The sequence below is a fragment of the Octodon degus genome, unplaced genomic scaffold, assembly GCF_000260255.1.
Source record: "Octodon degus isolate 3935 unplaced genomic scaffold, OctDeg1.0 scaffold00052, whole genome shotgun sequence".
Classification (NCBI taxonomy): domain Eukaryota; kingdom Metazoa; phylum Chordata; class Mammalia; order Rodentia; family Octodontidae; genus Octodon; species Octodon degus.
This window is the reverse complement of record NW_004524628.1, coordinates 5,236,299-5,249,505: the sequence shown is the minus strand read 5'-3', so window position 1 is coordinate 5,249,505 and position 13,207 is coordinate 5,236,299. Positions and strand designations below refer to the sequence as shown.

At 46.6% G+C, this 13,207-nt stretch overlaps 1 protein-coding gene across 4 annotated transcripts in view; it reads left to right on the top strand.

Moving 5' to 3' along the window:
• Window positions 1-13,207, top strand: part of Mgat4a (mannosyl (alpha-1,3-)-glycoprotein beta-1,4-N-acetylglucosaminyltransferase, isozyme A) — a 131,854-nt gene that overhangs the window by 106,675 nt on the left and 11,972 nt on the right. For all 4 annotated transcript variants that reach the window (XM_023717349.1, XM_023717348.1, XM_004633182.2 and 1 more), the window contains 4 exons: window positions 6,171-6,285; window positions 7,072-7,202; window positions 9,673-9,780; window positions 9,898-10,091. In XM_023717349.1, coding sequence (XP_023573117.1) covers window positions 6,171-6,285; window positions 7,072-7,202; window positions 9,673-9,780; window positions 9,898-10,091 — 548 coding nt within the window. The remainder of the gene's footprint in view (window positions 1-6,170; window positions 6,286-7,071; window positions 7,203-9,672; window positions 9,781-9,897; window positions 10,092-13,207) is intronic.

The following is a 13,207-nucleotide window of genomic DNA, read 5'->3' as shown; positions in this document are numbered from 1 at the left end:
CCTCCCTTCCCCTCCCCTCCCCTCCCTCCCTCCCTCCCTTCCTTCTTTCCTTCTTTCCTTCTTTCACCTGGGATCGAACCCAGGACCTTGTAGCTGCAGAGCTATCTCCCCAGCTATTTTCAATTCTTAATCATGTATCTCCAATTTTAGGGAGTTTGACTCTGGAGATTTAACTTGTTCCTTTGAATATGCCCTAGTTCTGTTTCTTTCCTGTTTTTTGTTGGAGCTGTGGCGATTTAGTTATTTCAAAAGTCAGCCACCTCTGCTAACCCTGATAATCTGGCGCACTCAGGACTTCCTCTACTCATTCTAGGGAGAACCTGGGGTCCTCTTCAGCCTTTTCTGAGGCCCAGTTGTTTCTGGGTTTCAGGTGTGATCTGAGGTTTGCTAATTTTCTCTGTGGTGCTCCTCCTCGTGTGTGTGTGTGTGTGTGTGTGTGTGTGTGTGTGTGTGCGCGCGCGCGCGGGGGGGGGGGGGCCCGCGCATGTGTGTGCAGTACTGTGGCCTCCCTGGGTTGTAGTAAGCCATAATGCTGGTGCTCGCCCTAGTGGCTGTCTGTGGCACTGCAGCCTCTGTGCTAATTGGTAATGCTTGATTCTTGGACCCAGCTTTATGATTCATGGTGAAAACCAGACCTTCAGGGTGCAGGCCCCACAGTCAGAGCCAGTGGATGTGGGTCTACTCCTTTGTTCCCCCAGAGACAGGTCAGGCATCAGGTGTGGCCTCCCAGTCACATCGTACCGTGTCCCCGGGAGGGACTCTGGCTTTTTTGTGTGCTTCTGTTTAATCTCTACTCATGCAGGAAGGAGGATCCCAGTGATCCTCTCCACCACGTATAAAATAGCCTTGTTAACAATTATAGCACCATACTCTCGGTGCTACCTGATAGCCTGCTGGGTTTTTATGTATTTGCTTCAGGGTATCCCGACACCGCTCAGACTCGCAGTGATCCTCCTGTTTTCAGCCTCCCCAGTGCTGGGATTACAGGTGTGCACCACCACGCCTGGTCTCAGTGGCTGCCGCAGCATGTGGTGCTAGGAATCGAACCCCGGTTCCTGCGCTTGCCTAAGCAGGCACTTAGTCTGCTACCTGATAGCCTGTTTTGTAGTCACTTATCGTGGCCCATCCCATTAAATCCCAGCAAATATAATTTGGTATAATTTTGATCATTTCTTGAAGTACCATTTATTATTCAGATATTATAATTACTATATTGTTGGTTATTTTGTTTCTTACTATTTCCGCGGTTTCAAAAATGATTCAATAAGTATTCTTAAAACTTTTATTTGCCCCAAATTGGAGCCTTAAGGAAAAAGATTTGCTTTATTTTTATGTCTTTATAACTTTACATTATGCCCAGCTCAGTTAATGAGTTCCTTATGAGCTATAAAGTTTAGTGGGAAAACATTTTTGGCCTTTAAAGGTCCTCAGATTATGTTAGTTTTAAATATTTATAAAGGAGAGTGGTCACTTGGGAAAGTCTGGAAAAGACGAGGGTGAGGAGTCAGGAAACATGGGGATGTATCCCAGGCTCCCTTGGGATCTCCTGGGCGATGTGGCTTCACCATTGCATTGTGGGAGATGGAGCAGACCCAAGACTTTGAAAGGGTACTTTGCAAAAGGCAGCAGAGCCTGGGGCTAATTCAGGGCATTAAGGACACACACCTTAGAAGCAAAGCTTTCTCCCCTAGTGTGCTGGCTGTGGCTTGGGGCCAAGTGTCCACTGACGTCGGCAAGATTCATAAGGGCCCTGTTGCCTGAGTCCCTGTTGCCCATGACTTGGCGTGGAAAGCAGTGCATTCTGGTAACAGGGAGCTGATCCAGGCACTTCTGGGGGCTCTGTGAGTGCAGCACGTGTAGCTGGCGGCTCCAGAAGGACAGTGGCTCACTGTGCCACTCCCCCCCCCTCCAGTATGCGCCCAGGGAGCCATCCGGTAGTCCTGGCACACTGATGATTTTCTTTTTTTTTTTTTTTTTTAATGCATTTGGTATGGGGTCTCACTACACAGCTCAGATTCATAGTGATCCTTCTGTTTTTCAGCCTCCCCAGCACTGGGATTACAGGCGTGTACCAGACTGTGGCTCAGACTGCCCTGGAGGCGGGGCTGGCACAGCATGTGGTGCCGGGATCAAACTGTGCTCCCTGTGCTTCCCTAAGCTGGCCTAAGCAGGAGCTTTAGTCCCCTGAACTATCTCACCGGCCCCTCGGCCCCTCAATGAGTTATTTTGTTAGATGCGTTTGAGGGGTAGTTTTCTAACTTCCTAAGCTCTAATGCTCCTTGAAGCTCAGTTCTTCTATAAAGAATTTCTTCGCCTTAACTATTTGCTTACCTTGAAAAACAATTCATAAGGCAAAAGCAGAATAAATGTTTGCTTCTTTCTCTTTTGTTTCTTTCTCTTTATTGTTTAAAGCTCATGCCTTGGAAGTCCCCCATGGTAGCCATTTTAAAGACGTCATTATAAACTCACCGGGGTTTCTTTGCTTGTTTGTTGAGAAAGGATTTCCCCGAGTAGTTCAGGTGAGACTTGAACTCACTGTGTAGCCCAGGCTAGTCTCAAACTCTTGCTGATCCTTCTGCTTCAGCCTCCAGAGTGCTGGTGTTAAAGGTGTGTAGCACCACGGCTGGCTCAACTTGTGGGGTTTTAAAGAATATTTGATCAGTTATTCTTACCACAGCCCACCTTGGTACATCTTGGTCCAGTCTGTCCGCCTGCCTCTTTCTGTGTAAGTCCTACTTGGTGACCGCTTCTTGGCTGGCTGGTGTGCATGTTTATGGCCCTTCTGGGCCCACATCTGGAATCTGCCACTTGTCCCAGGAGCCTGCCCCTCTCCGGCGGACAGTGTGTAAGGACATCTCTGGCACCTGAGACACTCCCTTTTGCCATGCTGCCTTTGCTTCCAGGACTTCCAGCAAGGAAAGAGGTATTAGAGAAAAAGGACTCTATACATATCTATTGGTATTTCCAAGTCAGATATAAGATTATAGAGGTTTACTTAAATGGTTTTGATTTTATACTTGCATTTTCTCTTACGCTGAAAGTCTTGGTTTTCAGTAACTAGAGCCTCATAGCACACCTCTCGTCCCTGCAGTGCACCTTGAGCTGCAGAGAGCCAGGAGTAATCGTAGCACCAAGATGCCCGCTACGCTCAGGCCCGCTATCCCGTCTCGTGGATGCCGCTGTGGACTTACTCGTATCATCAGAGTACCATGTGTGAAGGCCACCAAGCCGTGCACGGTCCTCTGTGACCATGCTGCCAACCCTGTGCCAAACTGGGTCCCTTTGTTTCTGTTTGCATTCGTGGTTAGGTCTTGTACTTTTCCTGTTCAGTTACACAAAACACAGCATTACGAAATTGAAACTTGTGGGCGCACCACGGCAATCTCGCTTCTACCCCTGGCGCCCTCATCCCGTTTCCCTCCTCCTCATGGATCACTGCCCTTAGTGCCCAGTATCTCCTCCTGCTTTTAAAGAATGTAAGCCATATGCTTGGAGGGCATTTGCCTATTTCAGATGCAGCAAACTTCCCTCTGTGAATGGGCCGTCACTAACAAGGGCCGCGTCGGACTCTGCAGCGTGGCCCCTGCCGTGGCCAAACGCTGTGTCCACGAAGGGTTAGGGTCACTAGGCACCTGCACTGCAAGCCTCAGCTGTGCCGCAGCAGGGGACTCCATTCCATGGAACAACCAGCAGAGACAAACCGGCACACAGCACCCCAGGTCCGAAGGCGCACACTCTGTCTGGCAGCCAACCTCTAGGGCTTATTGCCACCCGATTCAGCTTCTACAGCATTCTTAAAATGACAGAATCATGGAGATGGACCACCGTTCCCCGCCAGCACAGGTCAGGATGTTGGGGAGGTGAGGTGGCGGCTGGCTGTGGCACGCTAGGGCCTTATGGCCTGAGGAGCATTTCTATCTTTGCTGTGGACCTGGTCACCCACATCCACACATGCAGTAAACACACACACACACACACACACACACACACACACACACACACACACACGAATGGCTCATTATAGAAAAGCCAGTGGCATTTGGGTTATTGCAGGGAACTGTACCCTGGACAGGGCCCCAGCAGCGACACTGTCCTGCTGTTAGGTCGCAGGTGTCCCACTGGTGGAGGGGAGGACAGTGCCACTGACGAGTTGTGAGAGCGGAACGAAGCGGTTTTCCTGGGAGATGTGCCACATGTGGCTGCCGGTCCGCGTGCTAAATGAGCTGCTTGGTGCCAAGTGGACTTTACCCTCACCTGGGGCTGGCACGGGTCCCCCCCTTCGTTGTGGTCAGCAAGCGTGCATATAGGCAGCTTCCTTGGAGAGCCAGGGTGACGCCACATGGCCCTGCACCTTGCCTCGCTGCCCACCACCTCCCCAGGGTCTGGGCCCGCAGTGGGGCTTTTTCCATGCGGGAGTTTGACAGATGAATAATCCAACACTAAAATAAAGATTACCTAGGGGGTGAGAAGTGATGGAGTAAAATAAAGACAAGAAAAGCTGCTTTCAGACTTTAAAATCCTCTTGTGGGTTTCACATAAGACTAGAGAAGGCTCTGGGGAGGAGCCTCAGCCCACTCAGGACCCCGACCTGGCCCCTCCGTGGTGGCCTGGAAGAAAGGCCAAGCCCAGGTGCACAGGCTAAGAGTGCACAGAGTCAGGGACGGACAGCTGGCGCTGGGTGAGTTGCCAGGCTTCCCTGGGATTTTGTAGGTGTCTGCAAAGGGAACTCTTGAGGCTCTGTCCCGCATCGGTGATACACAGCCACGTGTAGGAACTAACAGGTACCTGACCGTCTGCTGTGAGCCAGAGATCTAAGGGCACGGGAGGACGTCTGTACGCTGGCCACGCGCACCTGTTGTCGCATTGGCTTGTCCAAGCTGCAACTGGTTGCTTTGCTTTTCACTACTAGGGACCGAACCCAGGGCCTGTGAAGCGTGCAGCGTCACAGAGTTGCCTGGGTTGGGCTGGAACTCGTGATCCTCCTGCCTCAGCCTCCTAGAGGGCGGGATGCCGGCGTGCCTTTGTTTTCAAAAATGTTATAATTGAAACATTTGAAAAGGAAGTTCTGTCACTCATGTGTCTTAGCTGTATTGCATGTTGTCTATGCAGCCCAAAGCAATTCCTCTTCACTCAAATGAGGGCCGCTCGCCCACCTTCCCACCCCCCATACACAAAAGACTGGTGAGTTATAGGGTGGGTTGGACATGCCTAGGATGGATTTGTAACCTGAAAGAGTGAAAAGACTTTCTATACTAAGAGGAAACCACTTGTTACGGTTTGTGTCTGCAAGTCCCCAAGGCCTTGTGCAGTCACGGGGCGGGGCAGTTTCTAGAGTTTGTGATTGATTCATGATCCAATGCTGGGATTATGGGCACTACACCCGCCCTGGGGCAGGCAGCCTGCATACCACGTAAGGGAGGGAGAGAGGCTTGCTCCTGCTCCTCCCCTGTCTCCCCCTTCTGCTCTGTTGCTTTTGTATCTTCAACCCCATTAACTGTCACTCTTCTGCTGTGCCACCTTGCCATGGAGCCAGCCGAGTATGGACTGAAGCCTCCACACCGTGTGAACTAAGTAAACCTTTTCTTCCTTAATTTTGGTCATCAGGTATTTTGTCGCAGCAATGGAAAGCCCTCAGCAGGGGACTCCACTCCATGGAACAACCACAACACAGTAACAGCCACAAAGTAACTAAGACGCTGCTAGTCGCAGTGTGAACCTTTTCTCTAAAAATGTATGGGGGGGGGTGCAGGAGCATTTACCAAACATGCGCTGGGGTCCGCGGCGGGGGTGCAAGACAAAGCAGCCCTCTTCCCCAGGGAGAGCGCAGTGGGCACCCTGTACCCCGGTGTGGATCCCCGGTGCTGTGTGGTAGACACAGAAGGTGCCACAAGGCTGCCATTGTCACCTCTGTCCCCCTGGCCTATGATGGCCGCAGCGGCGGCAGCACTCGTGGAGTAGTTTCGTTGTTTCCACCAGGAGGGGGATGGTTCGGTTGACCTGCAGCACAGCTTTCATTTTACTTTCCTTATTTCCTTTTGATAACGTTTCTTTTTTTATCTTGCTTGTTTTCTTGATTTTCCTCACAGAAGCGTGCTTGGGTTTCTCTGGAGCAGGTGCTTTCTGTGTCTTGCCTCTTCTTTCTGACTAATGTGATTATTCTTTTTCTCTAGCTTGAGGATGATATCATTGTCAAGCAGAATTATTTTAATACTATCAAAAACTTTGCCCTTCAACTTTCTTCTGAGGAGTGGATGATTCTGGAGTTTTCCCAGCTGGGCTTCATTGGTAAGAAGAGCTTCAGATTTATGCATGTCTTCAAACCAACCGACTCTCGGGATCTTAGGCTGTTTGCCTTTTTAGTCATTAGTTGTGTTTTTCCTGAGGAAGTGGATTGTTCTTAATAAAATTAGTTAAACCTCTTTGTGTGGAGCATCAGACGCCAACCCAAGAGAGACCTCGGTGGCTCTGAACTTATTGAACTCAATACTTATTTTAAGCCGGGTGTGTAGTACACACCTGTAATCCCAGCCCTCTGGGAGGCTGAGGCAGGAAGATCCCAAGCCCTGCCTGGGCAACATTTTGAGACCTTACCTTTAAATAAAAACAAAAAAGGTCTGAGGATGTAGGTCAGTGTGAAGGCCTTGGGTTCAATCTTGAGTACCACAAAAACCAAAACAAACTCATGTTAAAATTTAAAAATCATTTTTACTTGTGAAGTCTCAATGAAAGAAAATTTAGGAGATTTCACATTTGTTGATTTATACACACATTTGCATTTATCAAGAGATCTGTATATCACTGTATGCCTCTCGTGCTTCTCCAGTGGCAAGCATTTTAGTAAGACACGCGAGAAAAACTTGCCTGGGCCTGGGTGAGAGCATGAGGCCTTGGTCACCTCTGCGGCTCCCTCCAGCGGGTGGCTGTGTGGCTCAGTGGTCCGCCTGGTGCTTGTGAGGAGTTAGGGTAGGAAGGGCAGTTGTTGGTACACTTGGGTCACAGACTTCACTCATTAAGCTGTTTGGTGACCGGCCTCTTCACTGTCCCAGCTCTCGACTGTGAATGTCCTTCCAGGTAAAATGTTCCAGGCGCCAGACCTCACCTTGATCGTGGAGTTCATATTCATGTTCTATAAGGAGAAGCCCATTGACTGGCTCCTGGACCACATCCTCTGGGTGAAAGTCTGCAACCCGGAGAAAGACGCGGTAAGGTCATTCCTTCCTCGTGGGGCACGGCGAGCATGGCTCCTCTGCTTCCCTTAGGAAGAGGCTTTTCCAGAGCCACCTTTTCCCACAGACAGTCAAGGGAGCAGAGAGCAAAGGGCTTTCCTTTTGGTGCCTCAGCTGCTCATTGACTTCCCTAAGCCGCTGAGGAGCCTGATCCGGAAGCGTCGTTAAGAAAACCTTGGGAGCCAGCAACCATTGCCGCACGGTGCCATCCCCATGTGGCTGCTGTGCGTCGCCAGCCTCTTTGGGGTCTGCTGCTGTTGGCTGCTCAGCCCTGCCCCGCAGGGGGTTTTAGTGGTTTGTACATATTTGTGGAAATTACTAGGCTCTCACCCCTCCAGGAAGAGGAAAAAGATAAGAGCACCATCTTACACCCAAACAGCAATTCAGAGTAAAGTCTGTCTCATGTGTTACTTCCAAGAAATGTAGCTGTTTGGTAACCCTCGGGTCAGGGTGGCAGGTAAGTGAGATAGTAATTTTTGCCTTGATCCTTCAGACAGCAGGTTATTTCCACAGAAATTAGTGTGAAGTAATTAGATGTATGTTCTTGTTCAATTTGAATTGTATTTCTAGAGAGAAAATAACTTATCTATTTGGTGTGAACATAAAATATATGTGTGTGAATCCTTAATGACTGTTGTCAATTTTGACATATAGAAATTAATAAACATTTAACATATGGGTTAAATTACTATAGAGTTAAATGATCATTTATTGTAATAATAAGCATTTATATAATTTGACTTCATGACTTCATTATAGTTTCTAGAATGGTATGATTTTATTATCTGCCAATAAGATTTGAGATTCTCCCTCATAGTATCTGAGCTATCATTACATTCTCTGTTTAAAAGCAACAACCAAAAATCCCAAACAATACATTCTCAAGGCAAGTTAGGGAATACAGCAAAGTAGAAGATATGCCTAGTTTGCAATACTACTTGACCATATAAGTTGATTTGAACAAATAATTTTAAAATCTAAACCTTTTTGTGTATTTTCTTGGAGACTTACAGAAATTTTTACTGTAGAACACAAAAATGTGACTGTCGTCTTTAGCTTCCTGATGCCTACAGTTGCCTATAATACATCCTGTGTAGTTTAATAATAGATGTATTATGTGGTAAGACTGCAAAATGATCCTATGTGGTAAAAACTCTCAGTGAAAATTAAAGCAGAAAAATTCTTTTAAAATCAACCTTAGGTCCACTGTTCCTCAGTCTGTGTTTTTTTGTGGCCTTTGGTCCTTCAGTTGCTTCCTTTAAGCTGTTGAGGAAGTAGCCCCCATCCTTGCCAGCCCCCTAAATAGTCTGTCTTTGACAGTGGTGTGGGAAACACTTCAGGCCATCCACAGATCTTCCCACGCTGCACCATTCTTCCAGGGCCCTTCCGGTGTGAATGCCATGTTTCATCTGCAGTGATGGGCTTGGTCCCAGACTCTGATGTCACTTCCTGTCTCCCCTCTACATTTCTGGTTGCCCTCTCCCCCTCAGATTGATTTTCCTCATCATTCTCTCTTGTTTTCCTCCCCCAACCTCCTATTTGTGTAAATGAAATATACTGTTTCAACTCTGTGCTGCTGATTGAATGCTGATGACATCCCATAAGAATTAGGCATTTTAGCACCCAATTATTAGAAATCTTTCAAAGGAGTAATACCTTAAAATATGTCTTCTTTACTTTTTGGCCTCAAACTTACATAAGTTGCGCAAACTGAAGAGTTTGAAAAATGTGTCAAAGTAGCCCTGACTCTTCTGAGACATAATCAGGTGCCTGTACAGGATGGACCATCATGTCTGAGCCTCAGGCACCTGGGGGTGGAAATGTAGGGTGACAGGCTATAATGTGGTTGGCTATGGTATAATTGGCTCTAGTGGGACTGGCTGTAGTGTGAGTGGCTGTAGTGGGGTTTGCTGTAGTGTGATTGGCTATAGTGTGACCAATCTGTGAATTTGCCCTTAACTGTTAAGGTGGATTTGTTCATGGGCCTTTTAGCATCACTTGCCTCACATCTGCAAATTGCATTCATGCAAACAAAATGTTTATTATTTTGAAAATTCTTTGTTATGTGTCTGGTAATTTGAATATTTAAACCAATCTGCTATAGTTTGTGCATTTTAGTCTTAAATGTCAAATCTATATTAACATATTGTGAAGGATGGTTGAAATTAAATTCTCCCTTCTTCCAAGGTTTAATGCCTCAGAAATTTTCAATTTCCAGATCGTGGCTGTTGGTTACAAAAGAGCGAATCTCTCTCTTTTGTTTTCTTTTTTGGTGCCAGGGAAGCGCTTATTCTCCAGAGCCATCTCCCCGGCCCCGATAGCAAATACCTTAATGCCTCATAATTTTGGAATTATTACTTGCATCTCCTCATTTTTCCAGATAAGGACTTGATTTCACTTTATTATGCAACTGACAAGTTGTTTTCTTTTCTTTTAAACTGTTTAGAAACATTGCGATAGACAGAAAGCCAATTTGCGAATTCGCTTCAGACCTTCGCTTTTCCAACATGTTGGCCTCCATTCATCACTGTCTGGAAAAATTCAGAAACTCACGGTTGGTAGTTTAAATTTTATTTGTTCATGGGTGTACAACTTGTTAGTGTGTAACTGTGCATTTTCTTCTTAAGTAAGTTGTACGTTATTGAATAGCATACATAACATTTTTTTCTAGGATAAAGACTACATGAAACCATTACTTCTTAAAATCCATGTAAATCCACCCGCAGAGGTCTCGACTTCTTTGAAGGTTTATCAGGGACACACACTGGAGAAAACATACATGGGGGAAGATTTCTTCTGGGCTATAACCCCAAATGCTGGAGACTACATCTTGTTTAAATTCGATAAGCCAGTCAATGTAGAAAGGTTGGTGACTCTTGTTATATTTGCTTAGAATTTAGATTTTACTTATTCATGATGTGATTTGTGGTATGGTAGAATTTGTGTGTGTGTGCCTAACAGATACGAGGAGACGATGGGTTGCAAACACTGGATTATAGAAAACATTTATAGCATGAAGTCATCATTGAACATATCTGGTGAATTCTGTAGATATTTCTGGGCTTATTTATATTCAGCACAATTTTAAAATACTTTTATTTAAACCTTTTTCATACTCTTAGTTTTCCTGTCCTTATTCTAGAATATCCCTTAAAATTCAGTTCAGGTGGGTGATTAGCGCTGTGATTTGGTTAAAATGAGAAATTTAACATACTGTGACTATTCTGAGTCAGTGTTTTTGCAAATCCTGAATTATTGTTAGTACACCATGGATAAATTTACGATCCTTTTATGTTTTGCAGCACTCACATTTATTTTACAAAATTTAGTACTTTTTCCTCCCCCCTTTTTTTTCTGTATTTTAGGGAAGGGTTTACAGGATGTTCAGGACCTCACTACTAGATCGGACTTGTAGTGATCCACCTGTTTACAGCCTCCCAAGCGCTGGGATTATGGGTGTGCACCACCACGCCCAGTTCCAGTTGCCATCTCAGCACGCCCTGGGGGTGGGGCCAGTGTGGCAGGTCTGGGGATTAACCCCTCCACCCCCTGCTTCTCCCTTTTTGAAAACATAATCATGATTTCTTCGGTTCTTCATTTTTGGGTGTTTCCCAGACTACCCATGGCATACTTAGTAAGACGTAGCTCTCTTTTCTGTGACACATGGGAATATCCATCAATCTATGTGTCGTTCGTGGATCCTGTTACCTTGCTCTACTTAGTAGTTTTAGAATTTTTTGAAAATATTTTAATCCTGTCATCTGCAAATAAGGACAGTTTTATTTCTTTTGTTCCAATCTGTGCCCCTTTTCTTTCCTGTTCTTCCCTTATTATCGAGGCTAGCGCTTTTCAGTACAATGTTGAACAAGTACTGAGAGGGCATCATCTTAGTGCTCAATCTTCAGGAGAAATACTCTGTGTCCATTAAGTTAGCTGTAGGGCTTTATGCATGCTTATTACCAAGCTGAAGAAGTTGCCACTCTGTTCCTAGGTTTCTAGAGTAAGTCTTGGAGTGAGTGTGTGTGTGTGTGTGTGTGTGTGTGTGAGTGTGAGTGAGAGAGAGAGAGAGACCAGCTCAGTACCCCTAGAATACACTCAGTAACAATGTGTAAATACGTTTATGTGTTGTTGATTCTGTATGCAACTATTTTGTAATAATTTTGTGTCCGTGTGTGCAAGGGCATTGGTTTGTAATTTTCATTTATTGGAACTCTATTTGGACTGGTGTCAGGTTGCCTTGTAAAATGAGTTGGAGGGAGTTGCTTTTGGAAGAGACTGTGTAGAATTGGCGTTCATTCTGTAAGTGTCTGACGGGATTCTCCAGTGATATCTGGAGGTGAGGTTCTGAATTCTCTTGGAGGAGTTTTTAAATGACAAAACTTACTTGTCTTTTTTCTTTTTTAAAATGCAAATGATTCATGTGAAGGTAGGGGAGAAGGGGAGAGAGGACAGAAGAGGAGAGGGGAGGGAAAGGGGGAAGGAAGGAAACAGGCATGGCGGGCAGCCACCCTGGATGGGGAGGGAGCGCTTGAAAGTGAATGAACCATGGGCTTCTTGCAAATTTAATTTTCTTCATGGGTGTAGGACTGTTCAGAGTTTTGGCAGTATGTCTTCCGGTCTTCAGCCCCAGCCCTTCCCCCTTCTGCGACTACAAAGTGGCGATCATCTGCTCGAGTCCCTTGGGCTCCTAAGCTCTCTTCGGTCTTTTTTCTCCATCAGTGCTTTGTCCATTCTCCACATCGAGCGGTTCTCATTGTTCCGCCCTCGTATGCATTGTCTCTCACCCTCCCTCCTCCACTTTGCCGTCCAGCCCGTCCCTTGAGTTTCTGTTTTGGTTGTAAAATTTTTGCTTGGTTCTTTATATCTTCCATTTCCTGAAGATTTTTCGGAGTTTTCATTTGTCTCCAACGTGTATACTTCCCTGTTGAAGCATTTTTATGATGGTTCCTTGCAGTTCTCCAGGTTATTCTGGCATCTCTGACATCTTTGGGTTGATGTTTATTGATTATTTATTCATTTTTTTACTCCGTTGAGACTGCTCTTGGTTTTATACATCTAAAGCCTGGGCATCGTGGGTTCAATGTCATGAGACACTGAGTCCCCTTCCGTCCTCTCTGGCTTCCTTGATGCCATGGCTCCAGGCGGGGGGAGGCACTGCCACCTCCTTCCTTCCAGGTGGGGGAGAGGCGGCTCTTTGCTTATCTCTTGTTGACACCAGAAGAGGCAGAGGCCCCTCTTTCTGCTGGATGGGGCAGGGGTGCTGGCCCCCATCTGACCTCTGTGACGACACCCTTACTGCTGCCTCGTGCTCTCCGGTGATATCGTCCTGGGAAAGAAGGCCTCCACTCCCATCCAGCTGAGGTGACACAGCTCCAGGGGCGACTGGGGCACTGTGTCATGCGGCTCAGCATGCACAGCCCTGTCAGCTGCCCACGGGGCCTTGCAGACGTGGCTTAGGGTGGCCACATTGTTTTTCTGTGGTGCTGGCTGGTGTGGAGCAGTTATGGTCTAAAATTCTTTTCCTTTGCGATCTTTGGGCTCCACTGAGCAGTCTGGGTGTGGAGCTCTGATGTCTGCTCCTGTGGGCGTTTCCAGGTGGCCGACATCTCCAGTTCCAAGTCTAAAATGTACGAGATGACAGACCATTTCAGAACTTAGCGCCACATTGTTCCTTGCAGTCCAGAGTCCTTGGCCAGTCTGTCTTTTCTCAGCCTTCCGCAGTCTTTGATCTTTTTTTCCTCCTTTAGGACTAGGGTGTGAACCAAGGGCCTTCCCACTGAGCTCCATGCTCAGGTTTTTAAAAATTACTTATTTTTTTATTCATTTGTTCTGAGACAGAGTCTCACTAAGTTCTGAGGCTCACACCTGTGATCCTCCTACCTCAGCCTCCCAGAAGCGGGAGTTCCCAAGAGCACTTTACTTCTGTGCTTGGAAAAAGAAGACAGAGGGGCCAGATGGGCTTTCGGAGAGTCTGCTGAAGA